At 38.6% G+C, this 15,174-nt stretch overlaps 1 protein-coding gene across 1 annotated transcript in view; it reads right to left on the bottom strand.

Moving 5' to 3' along the window:
* Gls (glutaminase) overlaps nt 1-15,174 on the bottom strand; it is a 78,182-nt gene that overhangs the window by 4,337 nt on the left and 58,671 nt on the right. Inside the window, exons 15-17 of the mRNA XM_069995673.1 lie at nt 2,040-2,101; nt 988-1,064; nt 816-879 (exon numbers count right to left, since the gene is read on the bottom strand). Coding sequence (XP_069851774.1) covers nt 816-879; nt 988-1,064; nt 2,040-2,101 — 203 coding nt within the window. The remainder of the gene's footprint in view (nt 1-815; nt 880-987; nt 1,065-2,039; nt 2,102-15,174) is intronic.

The raw sequence follows: 15,174 nt of genomic DNA, 5'->3' as shown, positions 1-15,174 counted from the left end.
TTAATGCAGCTGCATTTTTCAAATAAGAAATCCAAACTCTTTAACATACATATCAAACCTCTCCATGAAGTGTTTTATTTCTCTTGCATTCTGAACTTTTATTCTGATTACTCACTGTTGGCTCACCCACTCTGTTCCATTATATAACCTCCAAGTATACGAGGAAAGAGTTTACTGTGCATATACCTCTGAACTTTGGTTGCATTCTTACCCTGGCCCTAGCCAGCAGGTGGAGAGCTTTGCCACCGGATGAATAGCAGTTTACCATGTAGACCAGGAGAAAGAGAAGCAGAAAACACACCAAGTAGATAGATTTCTCCTACTACAGATAAAGTGCTCTTCTTCCTATGCTCCCAAATCTCCTCTTTTCCTGAAGTACTGATTAAAATTCAACCTCCACAAAGTCATTTAAAATTGATTCCACTCAACTCCAGAAATAACAAGCTCCAATATATTCATTTTAGAATTCTTTAACTTCAGCTTTCTTACAGATTCCTACATGCTTTTGGAAATGTTTGTTCACCCTGCGTATTGAAAAGCCTCATGAGAACAGATTTTTTTCTTTTCAAATACCAAAAAAAATCCTCTCTTCTTCATACAGTGTGTTCATAGTCAGATCTGAACATTTCTAAACAGGAAACCGCTGGTAGATAAGAGAGAGGATATGAGGCAAAATGACATATCTAACAGAGACAAGGTATTGTTTTTTGAGACAACATAGCAGACTCAAGAATGTCTTCAATCATTTGAACATTGATCCTGTGTAATAAAATACCTACTTTCCAATTATGTCAGAAGGTAACCTAAGCACTCACCTGTCCTTGGGGAAAGGATTTACTTTGCAAGCTTCCAGCAAAAACTTAACTACTTCCACATGACCTGTAACCACACACACCCACAGACAGAAAAAATACTTTAGTATTGAATTTTAAACAAATTAAATCTTGTGGGGGGAGGAGAGTGAACATAGGTGTTATCATCTATTACCCTCTGCGGCAGCTACATGGAGTGCTGTTCTAGAATCATAGTCTCTCTGTTCCATGTCCATGGCTGACAAGGCAAATCTGAAAATTCACAAGCATAGCTATTCATTATACATTAATACATTTAATTCACATTTACAACTTTTACTCCATCGGTTCAGTCTAAGGGCCTGTCAGGTGTCATCCCTTGCTGATCTCATTAAAGGTAATTAGAACTGTGGTTCATCTCCCTTATACAGATGAGCTTGGTAAATGCCACTTCACCTCTGCCTTAGCTTTGCTACCTTGGGGAATATAAAACATTGTCTCACAGGATTAAGCTGAACCACATTATTATTTGATCTAAAAAATAATGGTATTCTATTAATTCAAAATTTATGTCTCAAGAAAGCAAGAAATCGGTACTAACATTCTTTAAGCTGACATTTTAGTCTACAGTTAACAGGTACTCATGGAGACTTTAAAAACAGAATGAGGCACTGGTGGCATACGCTTAGCTACTCAGGAGGCTGAGATCTGAGGATCATGGTTCAAGGCAGTACTGGCAGAAAAAGTCTATGAGACTCATCTCCAATGAACTACTGAGTTCATGACCAATAACAACAAAAATAGATGGAGGAATTAAGCCTAGAGCTTTGTCACTTTAAAGGTTGGCTGCAACTCTACAAGAGACCTTATATTAGATATATGGTATTATACAGTGATTTGTAGGATACCAAAACCCTGATCCTCCAGTCCACCAGAGATAAGGAGTAGAAATGGAAAATGGGAGGGAATTGTGTAATTACAGTAAACCACTAACTAGTCAGCTTAGTTGGGTAGTTAACAATTGGGCAAAAAGTGATTTTGGCTTTTATAGGAAGTAGAAAAAGACAGCACTGGACAGCAGCTGGTCTAAGGCATTGGAAGTAGAGAGGTCTTTTTTTAATGTTTGGATTGTTTTTATTAGAGGAAAATTGGACATGAATTCTTAGCCATAAAATGGCTGCTCACCCAGAAGCAAATTTATAAAGAATAGAAAGCTACATACAAGTCAATTCACCCTTGTTAACATACCTTCGAAGGGCAGACACATCTCCAGTATATGCAGCAAACAAAAGGTTTATCACTGACTTGACCTGCAAAGAAAAGAAAAGAAACATAGAGTCCAACTGTCACTTAGTGATTTCCATGTACTCTGAACACTTCAGCTGGCAAAAAAGATCTCAAATTCACACCTACAACCAAAGCACACATGTGTGGTATTTTTTTAAACAGGATTGTGAAGGAAAAGTCAATACTAAAGATAACTGTCTGAGGGAAAGAATGGAAAGATGGTACCAGCTGGCACAAAAACCTGGATGCTCCCAATCTGTGAAATTTACAGTTGGAACAACTGCAAATTCTTTAGAACACTTCTCATTAGAAAGTACAGTGCACAACTGTATACTGAAAAATTCCTATCACATCATTATTACAAACTAAATTATGCCACATAAATGTCTCATCCATCCAAGTAGATACTTCCTTCACCTATGGCTTCCTTATATATATTAAGAGGTAAAAATTTAATGGTTTTCAATCTAAGAATAGGGCTGTACTTCACTGGATAATATTGTCTTTCCAAGATGATAAAAATTAGGGCATTCTCAGATACTATTGTAAGCCATAAATGGTGGGAAAATTCACTAAATTTTAAATCACTGCTATTGAGTACTCCAAGACTCAAAATGTATTTGTTTTTGACAACTATCTACTTCTCATTCTGGTAAACTTCTCATTCTGGTAGTTAAAGGAGAAAGGTAGTTATCATGAAGGCCACCCAATATCTATCTGCCACCATGAAGACTCCTCAACCCTGTGAATGAAAAACGGAACTATTAATTATACAATGTCTATAAACAATGCATATATCCCAAATTGTATTTGTTTATTTAGGTAATACTGGAGTTTGAACTCAGGGTCTCATGCTTGCTAGGCTAGATAGAGCTCTATCACTTGATTTATGCTGCTAGCCTTGCTTTTTGATGGTTATTTGGGAGATTGAGTCTAACAAATTTTTTCTGCCCAGTTTGGCTTTGAACTACAATTATCTATATGTCAGCTTCCAGGGTCCAGCATGAGACTGACATCAAGCATACATTCCCAATTTTGTCTTACAATGTGAATGTCAGCATTCATCATTTAATAAGCAGAGCTTATTAAACTGGAGGAAAAGAAAGTAGGCAAGGTCTTCAGGAACATGACCAGAACCCTGAAGCTGTGCTTCGGTACCTTAAAACAGACATTCTCCTTTTGCACTGCGAGTAGCCTTTCCCCATTTGTTTCTATTTGGAGCTGACTGTAGTTGGATTTCCTTGATATAATATTTTCGAAATGTGTTTCAAAGACACAACTACAAGAGTCTCCATGATGTAAAGGTCTTGTTTGATATGCTCTTAAAAATACTGAATTTCAGTCGGGCGCCGGTGGCTCATGCCTGTAATCCTAGCTACTCAGGAGGCTGATATCTGAGGATCGCAGTTCAAAGCCAGTCCGTGATACTCTTATCTCCAATAAGCCATCAGGAAACCGGAAGTGGTGCTGTGGCTCAAGCGGTAGAGCGTTCTCCTTGAGCTGAAGAGCTGGGGGACAGCGCCCAAGCCGAGTTCAAGCCCCACGACCGATTCCCCCCCACCCAAAAAAATTGAATTTCTTCCTGAAAACTCATAAGCATATGAGGTTCTATAGAATTCGTCCCAAACTTGCCTAACTAGGTACTTTTAGTAAAAAGTGTTGTTACTGATAGTTTTGGTTATCACTTTAAAAAAAAAAACACAAAATATCAATCCTAGTCCTTCATGTATTTAGCTTCCTTTCTGTTGTCTGTTACTACTACTGCCAGCCTCTATCCTGGAGGCAAATCCCTCTTAGACTAGAACAGCATTCTCAGGCGGGGAAGGAGAAAACACTTTGGAGAGCATGTTCTGAGAGTGTCTCTTCATGTCTAGTCGTCTACTCCTACAATTCAAATCCTTCAGATATATTTAGGGAAAGGAATTAAGCACAGAGATTTTTAGTCTCCAAGTGACTCTGATGTGCTCCTTTACTTAAAAGCACTGTCCCAGTGATTTTAACTTCTGGTGTAATCAAACAATTCTCATTCTCTCCTCTCTTCTTTCTCCTCTCCTCCTCATCTCTAACTCTTCACTACACTTGACCCTATTGTTTCTCCCATTCAGTGCATATTTCTGAAAGTAGTTTATATGATTAACTTCCTGAAAATTACCTTTATACACACTGCCACCTCCAATTAACATTCTCAAAAGCTCCAGCAGCATTCTTGAACCATCTCTGCCCTCTCAGCACTGCCCACCTTCACAGTGCTTGCTGTGCAGCCGCACTGCCCCCCGCCCAGCCACCCACTCATTCCCCAAGGGCAGTCTCTATCTTTTTTTGTCATCATAATGTCCTTCAAAGGTTTCATAAGTTCCTCTGGGCAGAATGACTTCCCTATCTAAACTTTTGATCTAAACTCCAACCCTACTCCTCCACCTGTCATTATGACATTGCAAACTCAAAACCAGTAACAGCTCTGGTAGCTCTCCAACCTGGTTCGAGAAGTCCATAACCACCTCCCTACTAGACATTGCCTCTGGGAACTTCGGTAGGGATCTCAGGCTTGTGTCCAAAACAGACCTACATTTGCTTTGCTCACCCCCTCAATGGTTAGTGCTTCTAGTCTTTCCTATTTGTGGATGACTCTACAATTCATCCATTTGTTCATTTTGGAACCCTGGGAGTCATCTAGGGCTGCCATAGTTGCTTATGTAGGCTGAGTTGTCCACAGGGCCGCCCAGCTATAGCCAAGTCAAAGGTGTCTGCCATTAGTTCTTCCCGCGAAGGTGTTCAAAACCCAGATGTATTTGCTGGGAGGAAAGGCACTTTCTTCACTCTAAGGTGCTGGGGATCTGCTTCTGCCCCAAATAAAGTTTAATCCCACAAATCCACCGTATAAATCGTTTCTTGACTCTGTATTCACAATCTACACCTAATTCATCAAAACGTACTTTGCTCCTCCTTCAAAATGTTTGCAGTCCCATCAATATTCAGCATCTCTGTCACTTCTGCTCCAGGCCTTAATACAACCTTCTCACACATGGAGTAACTGGGGCAGCCTAACACCATCCCATCATAGAGCATTAGCCACCCCACCCCCCTACCTCCCTGATGACTTGTCATCATATCTATAGTAACATTGAAGCTATCTCTCATGGCTTGTAGACCCTAACTCTTGCCTGGTTACACTGCTCATCTCATTCCTCACCACACCTCCCCTTTGGGCATTACTGCAGTTGGTGGTTACCATGGGTCTGAGGCACTCAGAACCTCCACTGCTGCCAGAGATGCTATTTTGCCAGACAGTGAGCAGGCTCCCTCAATGGTTACACAGATCCTAAAACACCCTCTCCCTCACTGTATCACACCTTATCCCTTACCTTGGTATTTCTCTTCAGGACAACTGTGGTTACTCAATGATCTCCCTTCCCTGAACTTGTTAAGCTCCTGTGGGGAAAGATCACTTGTCTTTTCCTTCTCTTATGTAACCAAGTGCCTGCCATGTATAATATTAAATACCTACTGGTGAAATGAAAATTCCCAAAACATCAATATTCAATTTGAAGATTAAATTGTAATCATTAATTGCCTCACTTTCTTTTATACATACTAAAATTTTACCAGATTTACCCAATCCTTTCACCAAAAACCAAAAAACCAAAAACCAAAACCCCCCCACAATCTTCCCTCATACTTCTAATCATTCCAAAACTTTGCTTACTGAACCTTTCTTAGCAGGGGAGTGTCAAGAAACTCTAAAATTCATCTCTGATAAAATTGAAATCCCACAGCCTTGCATTCAAGGTTCTCTAGTTTGTTATTTTTCTGTCCCAACTCCATAGCAAAAATCAATCTCAGTGCTCGTTTAGCCTTGATGTCTCAGTTCTCCTCTCCTTTGAGAATACCCAGACTCCTAAGCAAATCTCTTCTCTGCCCTTCAAGCCTAGTTTGAAATTCCCTTTCTTACTGCCACACTTTCCCAGGTCAAACCAGCCCTGCATTCATTACCCACTTAGTTTATTCTGTTTTGACATGTGCCTAGGACATGATCATCAACCAGTTACCATCTCTCCAATGACAACCCTAACTACAGCTTATTCACTTCTGAGCCACAATGCATACTATTTCCTGAAAGAACCTTTCCTTTACCTAAATCTCACTGAAATGTCATTCTGACCCCTCCTCTGTGAATGCTGCTCCAGTCTCTTAAATTGGAAGTAATCTCTTGTATTTCTTTCCCTCACTATGGTTCTATCCCACATAAGTACAAGTTATATTTCTGTATCTCATCTCCTAACTACTGAAGAAAAGTCAGATTCTTATATGCATACCATTAGTACATTACCCATAGCTCTTATGAAATACATCAGCTCTTCTAAGAAGTATTTTTTTTATGTTTCAGTGACTATATATGTGAACTCCATTCCTTTTAAATCTCTGAATTAAGCTTCTTTGAATATTACATTCATCACTAAATTTCTGTCAGGAATGGTGCAGTCCCCTGTAACATGGGAAGTTGAAGACGGAGGATCTCAACTTTGATGTCACCCTGGATTCCATAGATTCTGTCCCAAAAAAAAAACCCAAACAAAAATAGCCCATCACTGGTGGCTCACGCCTGTAATCCTAGCCACTCAGGAGGCTGAGATCTAAGGATTGCAGTTTGAAGCCAGCCTGGGTAGGAAAGTCTGTGAGATTCTTATCTTTAATGAACCACTAGAAAAATGGAAGTGGAACTGTGGCCCAAGTGGTAACTCAGGGACAGTGCCCAGGCCCTGAGTTCAAGCCCCACAACTGACAAAAGTAAAAAGAAAAAAAGAGAGAAAACAAGAAAAAAGTGTCTTATTTGTAAAACCAGTAAAAGGTTTATCTTAGAATATTTGATTGGTCTAACACTTCAGTTTTAAACATGTTTCAGCTCAGAAATAGTTTTAAGGCACAGGGCTTGGTCACAGATGGCAGGGACATTAGCTTGCCTCAAAAATTATGAGTAACATGGAAGTTCGTTACTCTTGCCACGAAAACAAAAGGCTAGCTTCTGTGCTGTATTTGACCTAAACCAGAAGATAAGAATCTGATCACAAAACTGAGTGTTTCTCTCTCCAGAACAGGAAAGCATTTGGAGGCATCATATGGCTAGGCACCATTTAAGAGTAAAACCATAAATGCGGCTTTACTGTATAGCCACTGGAATTTTAATGTTTACATAAATAATGAAATAAGGTATGGTAGAATGCCAAGAAAGAAAATGAAACTGCTTAAAGAGTGTTGAGACAACAGATGGAAATATTTACTTAGAGACAGTTCATTTCGTGGTCATGTAAGAGGGCTCTACAAATACTCCCAACTGAACGGGAGCCCTGTGTAATGCTGTCCATGCAGTTAGTCTCAAGGATGGTGTGCTCTGAAGCATTCATCCACCTCTAAGCCAACTCTGGAAGGAATGAACGTGTGCTCATCTTTGATGGAGACTCATTCCCTGATTCACCACAAGATAAAGTTCCTTTCACTTTAAGACATCTGCCAAGAAAGCCAAGATCTAGAAAATAATGCCTAAAGCATAAAATTTATGCCTAAAGCATAAAACCCATTGTTTTGATTACATCACTTCCAATAAATTATTCCTTAGTAACAAGGAAATACACTACATATTAACAATAGCAGCCGTATATTAATAAATCTGATGTTCACTAAGTGTTTACCTCACCTCTCCATATTACAAACTCTATTAAATGTTAATTTCCCAGTACTACTACATTTTCTTTATCAGATTGTGATCAGAGGTTGTCAGACCTAGACCCTTACCTTAGTTTATTTGTACAAAGTCATGGCAACAGTGGAACAAAAATGTTATAGTTCACAAGTTCATTTAATGCAAACATGCTTGCATCAGAATCTCACTTTTATATTCAACAGCTCGATGAGGGTGAGGATTCTATTAAATGACATTCTTAAGTCTTTCATGCTATCATTTTTCTATTTATTTCAACCTGCTTAGAAACTTAATTATGATTTTGGCCTCATACCCTGATATCTCTATATTACAAACAGCAAGTGTAGAATTACATGTCACTTTTTATACTGTTTTGGAGGTGTTATTGGGTATCAAATCCTGGACATTGCACTTTCTAGGCAAGTGCTTTGTCACTGAGCTACATTCCAGTCCTTTATATCACATTTTAAATACCTAAAAAAAGCAGCTATTTAAACATCTCTGTAAAATATATTGGTGGATGTTTTATTTAGTACTGCTGAGATTAAGAGTCATGGTTAATGAATTAGTGATTCAACTGAGATGGAACCTTTATCAAGATTCTCAATTCTGTACAATTTCACCATGATGAACTGAGTTCTTAATAGTATTTCACATTCTAATCGAAAGAAACAAGGACATGAAAGATTAAACAGCAATTTAGCTCTAACTCATAAAAGTCCTTTGCTAAATAATGGAAGAAAAAAGGAGAAGGAAAGAAAGGGAGAAAACAGAGGTACAGAGGGGGAAGATTGATAAACTGGTTTTACACTTTACTTCATCTACTTTATTTCCAACTGTTTCCAATTCCAAGAATGAGGTTTCCCTTGCTTCTCATATTTAGTTTTTGTTTTTATACAAAGACTAATCAGCTCTTTTGGAGTGGCTTTAATAAAATAAATAGAAAAAAGGAGCAACTGAAAGCCCATCCTTCAGTTTCTATCACCACCAGTTTGACGTAAACTGCTCTCTCATTTCCAGCTCACTACTGTATCTGTTGTCATGGAATGGATACCTTCATCTGTTAAATAAACCATCATCGTTGCAGATCCAATTTTCTTTTAAAAAGCCTCCCTCTAATTTCTCCATTTACAGTCTTTAAGTGAAAACAAGCTTTTAGACTTCATAAATATTTTTCTTATGGTTAGGTTAAAAAAACAAACCTCTTATAGTGTAGGTAATGGAAAATTTTAAGTTGCCACCAATACATGTAAATTAAATGCCTTGCCAACACCAGTAGAAAAATAAGCCTATACAATGTGTATATAACCAAAGATATTTCCTCTATTACAAGTTTGTTTAATATTACTAAGGATGTGTAAACCAAAAGTATAGTGCTCTTATGATTAGACTGTGAGAATAAGGCCACACACACCAAGCTTTCCAGTGATTTATTCAAAGCTATTAATATACTATATATAGATAAAACTAATCCAGCCTGGTATTACTAGATCAGAGGATTAGAGACAACCTTTTATAGGAAGAGTAATGCAGCAGTTGCATGACCTTATTTCCAAAATTTTACACAAATACAGGAATTTGTCATATGGTAATCGTGTAGGAGAATCAAAACAAATTTTATTCTATTTTCTAGTAATGTCACTTAAAAACAAAACTCAAAATGGCAGCTCCAAACAGTGCTGCTTGCTTTGGATTTAACTAATAAAATCGCAAGCAGCCATTTTCAAATTTTCTCAATGAGTAACTCATTAAAAATACTTTTTACTTAGTTGTAAGCTAAGACATGTGATCACAGAAACTCTGTTCACGAAGACAAACACCAACTACATGTTATTTATAACAGAACAGCTAATGTGAAGAATGTCCTCTCCTTTGGTTGAGCTAAGTGCTTAAGTATTGTTATTATTGTTTTTATTCAGAGGATGGAAAACAGAAGGCTGGTTTAAATAACTTGGTCAGGTTATCAGAGCTGGCAAGTGACAGAAAAGGCTGTCTGACACCAGGGCCAGCGCTCACAACCACTGCCTATCTATTGGGCCAAGAGAGTTCCTAGCAACTGGAATTTCCTTAATAATACTATACCAAGACAAAAATTTGTTATGATAGGAAATCAGAAAAGATTATCTAAGAAACAATTTACAGGGAAATCAGAGGGGCTAGTTTTATAGTGAGGTGACAGCAAAGCATTTTATGGAGAAAATAAAAGAATAAATTCAGTTTGATACAAAACTATGAACAACAAATGGAAAACTGTTAAAGATCGTATCTTTATTCTTGTAAGTATGAAATGTTTTAGATTAAGGTAAATAAAACCAAACATGCTTGTTACAGCATTGGCAACAACTAAACACCTTGTTATCTCAGTGACTCATATTATTCCAGTAAATGCCAATGAATGGTCTAAAAGGATACCAGTGGACTCAAAAGCATTCCTCTTTTTATACCAGATTATGAAACCAGCTAACAATATATCTTTGTATAGCCTAAAAATCAGCATTCCTAATTGGGAAGTAGCACACAGAAGGAAAATAGAAATAAGCAAAGGCAAAGGCAGCGATTCCTCTGAAGGATAAAACTGTATTTTTCATGTGGTAAGCCTAGGAGTATACACATTTCTCTGACAACAATCAGTGTTCCCTCTACTACACTGTTGGTGGGAATGTAAACTTGTTCAACCATCCTAGAAGGCAGTATGAAGGTTCCACAAAAGACTAAGCATTGAGTCTCCCTGTGACCCAGCAATTCCACTCCTAGGCATTTATCCAATTGACCACAAAGAGGCCACACTAAAGTTACCAGCACAACCATGTTCATTGCAGCACTGTTTATTTTTTATTTATTTATTTTTGTCGGTCATGGGCCTTGAACTCTGGGCCTGAGCGCTGTCCCTCAGCTCTTCAGCTCAAGGCTAGTGCTCTACCACTTGAGCTACAGAGCCACTTCTGGTTTTCTGGTGGTTTATTGGAGATAAGAGTTTCATAGAGCCTCCTGAGTAGCTAGGATTACACGCATGAGCCACTGGTGGCTGGCTTGCAGCACTGTTTATTTACCATACTCAATATATAGAATAAACTCAGATGCCCCTCAGTGGATGAATAGATCAAAGAAAATGTGGTGTATACACACACACACACACACACACACACACACACACACACACACACACACACACACATAGATACACTTTGGAATTCTAAGCTTCTATCAGAAAGAATGATATTGCTTCATTTATAAGGAAATGTTAAGACTTGGAAAAACTATATTAAGCAAAGTAAACCAGACCCAATGAAACAGAGGTTGCATGTTTTCCCTCATTTGTAGTAATTAGAATGTGCCTTTAAATTTGTAAGTACAATGGATGGTAAAAGATGGGTTATACTTGGATATGATAAACAGGACTCTAAACATTCACACAGTGAGACCAAAGAAGAATATTCTTAGGAAAGGATCACAAAAGCTCAGTAGCTATTTGCTTATGAACATATAAAATGATGTTTATTGAAGTCCAAGAAATGGAACAAGAGGTTTACTTTTTGTGATTTTGTTTTGTTCGATTTTTGTTTTGTTTTTCCCCTTCACTTGCTGTTTCTTATTTCTGTACTTTTTGTCTTATATGTAAGTTTATCTGGGGAGGGGAGGAGGAAATAGTGGGACAGGGCTTGGAATGTGGCTTAGTGGTAGAGTACATGCATGAGGCCCTGGGTTCAATTCCTCAGTACCACATGAACAGAAAAAGCCAGAAGTGGCACTGTGCCTCAAGTGGTAAAGTGCTAGCTTTGAGCAAAAGAAGCTCAGGAGGCCGGGCGCTGGTGGCTCACGCCTGTAATCCTAGCTACTCAGGAGGCTGAGATCTGAGGATCGCGGTTCAAAGCCAGCCCGGGCAGGAAAGACCGTGAGACTCCTATCTCCAATAAACCACCAGAAAACCGGAAGTGGCGCTGTAGCTCAAGTGGTAGAGCGCTCGCCTTGAGCTGAAGAGCTGAGGGACAGCGTCCAGGCCCAGAGTTCAAGCCCCACGACCGACAAAAAAAAAAAAAAAAAAAAAAAAGAAGCTCAGGAACAATGCCCAGGCCTTGAGTTCAAGACCTAGGACTGGCAAAAATAAAATAAAATAAATAAATAAATAAAAATAAAGAAAAAGAAAAAAAAAGTAGTGGGACAAAGGGTGAAGTAATTCAGCAGTGATACTAGACACTATGTTGAAAATGAACCATACAACTTTGGGGGAGGAGGTTAAAGAGGAAAAAATTGGGAGAAAATCAGGGAAGAGGTGACATTGTTCAAAAAGGAATGTACTATTACTTGACCAATGTAACTGTAACCCCTCTGTACATCACATTTACAATGAAAATAAAAACAAAAACAATATTCCCATTTACTCTTAAATGGTCTTCTTTCTCTCTTACAGAAATACTTGTAAACTTCATGAAGATTAGTTAATATCACACTTAGGTGTTCATAGATATAGTCATAATTATGGAATGACAGGTATGTTTGCTTACAATTTTTATTACAACTGAAACAACAGTATATTAGACCTCCAAGGAACCTAAAAAGCAGGAAGATGTGAAGAGAATTGGTCATAAGATACTTGTATTCCTTCAAATGGATTAAGATTCTAAAAAGCTCAATCTTGTGTAAATTAAAAATAAGTGCAGTGGTGGCTCAGTAGTAGAGTGCTTGCCTCGCATGCATGAGGCCCTGGGTTCCATTCATCAGCACCACATGAACAGAAAAAGCCAGAAGTGGCACTGTTCCTCAAGTGATAGAGTGCTAGCCTTCAGCTGAAGAGCTGAGGGACAGTGCCCAAGCCCAGAGTTCAAGCCCCATAACCGGCAAATAAAAAAAAGCTCAAACAAGGTCCCTAAGATATGAGTCTCTATTTCAAAGCAGTATTAGCAGTGATATGTATGGCAGAATTGTGAATAAATAATTCAGTGTAAAGTTCATTTGTGCTGATGGGATCTTGATTGTAGTGTTGAGGATGTGAATCTATACCTGTGCTATGACTGTATAGGCTTTATAATTCTGTAATTTACTAAGTATTATATTGTTACTATCTTCGTTAAGGGTATGTAGAGTTCTGTAATTTTTTGGAACTTCCTATAGGTTTATATTGAAAAAAGTTTTTTTAAGTTTTAAGTAAATATTAAAAAAAATAATTCAGTGTACGTGGAAGGAGAGAGCAAGCAAAGAGGTGACTGGCATTGTCCAAAAAGAAACACACTTTTTACCTGACTTATGTAAGGTAAAGGGGTTACCTCTTTTTTTTTTTAATCACCTTTATAATAATAACACATTTTTTTAAAAAATTAAAATGCTCAGGGTTCCTGAGTAGCTGGTATTCACGAACCACTGCTATTCAGCTTAATTCATTAATATGCATATTTTAAAATCATTTCTCTTTTCTTTTTTACTCTTCCAATTTCCCTGTGTAAAGCCAGTACCATTGTTATATGAAGGATGGCATTATTCAGGTTCCTGTGTAGAATAGATCTACTGACTTATGTTGTGTGTGAAATCAATTCAAAAATGGAAAAAAAATCCAGCTTAAAGATCTATATTTTTTAGCATGCCCTGGACATTGCTACAATGGCGAAAGACATATGGACCCAAGTTTTCTTTTTTTTTTGGGGGGGGGGGTCCGGTCATGGGGCCTGAACTCTGGGCCTGGGCACTGGCCCTCAGCTCTTCAGCTCAAGGCTAGCACTCTACCACTTGAGCCACAGCACCACTTCCGGCTTTTTTTTTCTGCTTATGTGGTGCTGAGGAATCGAACCCAGGGCCTTGAGCATGCAAGGCAAGAGCTCTACCACTGAGCCACCTTCCCAGCCCCGGACCCAAATTTTCTATAATTATTCCAACTACAGTCTGGCAAGTGCCCTAAAAATCTCTTGCCTCTGGATCTTTTGTAGCGGGAATCTATCTGCCTTAAGCCAAATTCAGGATGCAGTCATTAAGACATTGAAGGGAGAAACAACAGGATTGCCATAGCTGCTAGAAAATCCTGGCTGACAAACTCAGCAGTCTTCTGAGATACTGTCAGGTCCTTCAGTTCTCTTCAACTTCACAAGAAAACACATGTCCTACACCTTTTCTATGCTCTGAAGCCTCACAGTCCATTTAAAATCTCTTAATTCATGAGGATGAGCATACAGCCTTCCTCATACTCTTCAGGATAATAAAAGCTGAGGAAGTGGTACTCTCTCACGCCAACCATGTCTGCAAATATACCTTTCTGCTTCTCCTTGTCGTTTTTGGAAGTATACTTCCCTCAACCAAGCTAATCCCCCACTTATGCTGAGTGCTACATCATTTTCGACAGACCTCACTTCATTGATCATTGTCCCTCTCTCATGTCTATTTCAAGATCATTCTTTACTGAGTCTTTTCTACTCACACTCAATACTTCCCTGACCTTTGCAAATGCTGTATTTTTGACAACTGGAGGCAAGACATTACCAAACAATAAAAATTACTACCTGTTATTACCATTCAAAAAAATAAGGTAGTATTTTTTTTTCTAGTCAAGGGGCTTGAACTCTAGGCCTGGGTGTTGTCCCTCAGCTCTTCAGCTCAAGGCTAGCACTCTACCACTTGAGCCACAGCGCCACTTCCCGCTTCTGTTTATATGGTGCTGAGGAATGGAATCCAGGGCCTCATGCATGCGAGGCAAGCACTCTACCACTGAGCCACCTTCCTAGCCCCATAAGGTAGTATTTTAACATCAAAAGGAAAAAGAGTATCATGTAAACAGAAAGTTCCTATGTCAATCTCTATTTGGTATAGTTCAAAGTTCCTTGAAATAATCCTTCCTTGACTCCTGATATTATGCTATCCTGGATTTTCTGCTTTCTAAGGTTCTTTTCCCTCGTGGAAGCCTCTTCTACTCTATCCTACTTTTAAAATGGGACTTCCTTAGGGTTCCATTTTGAGCCCACTTTTCTTTCTCCTGGAGCACTACTGCTCACCACTACAGCTACAAATACTCCCTGTTATGACCACAAAACTGAAAATCCAGCTTACACCATTCTCCAAATTTTGGGGCTACATCAGCTGCTTACTCAACATCACTGAGCAAACAGTGTACTACTAATTTAGGAATCTCACAATGAAGCTGGCTTTTATATACTGCTAATTCCCCATTATCTGCCTCATCCCTTCCATCAAAATGGAGTATCTTTTAGGGGTAGTATTATACCCAAATTAAAAAACAAAACAAACAAAAATCCATTGCAGTAAGTCTGGCCAGTCTCGGGTAGGCTTCTGCAAAACCTTATTCCTAATTCAGGTACAATCCTTTCTTCTTCTTATTCCATTTTTGCCATTCGGGTGAGGTAAAAGGTCCAACAGCCAGCTTGCAACCATAAGGACTCAGACATGAGGGCTGAGGCAACATAC

The sequence above is a fragment of the Dipodomys merriami genome, unplaced genomic scaffold (assembly GCF_024711535.1).
Source record: "Dipodomys merriami isolate MVZ:Mamm:240054 unplaced genomic scaffold, mDipMer1.0.p SCAF_49, whole genome shotgun sequence".
Lineage (NCBI taxonomy): Eukaryota > Metazoa > Chordata > Mammalia > Rodentia > Heteromyidae > Dipodomys > Dipodomys merriami.
This window is presented reverse-complemented; position numbering and strand designations above follow the sequence as displayed.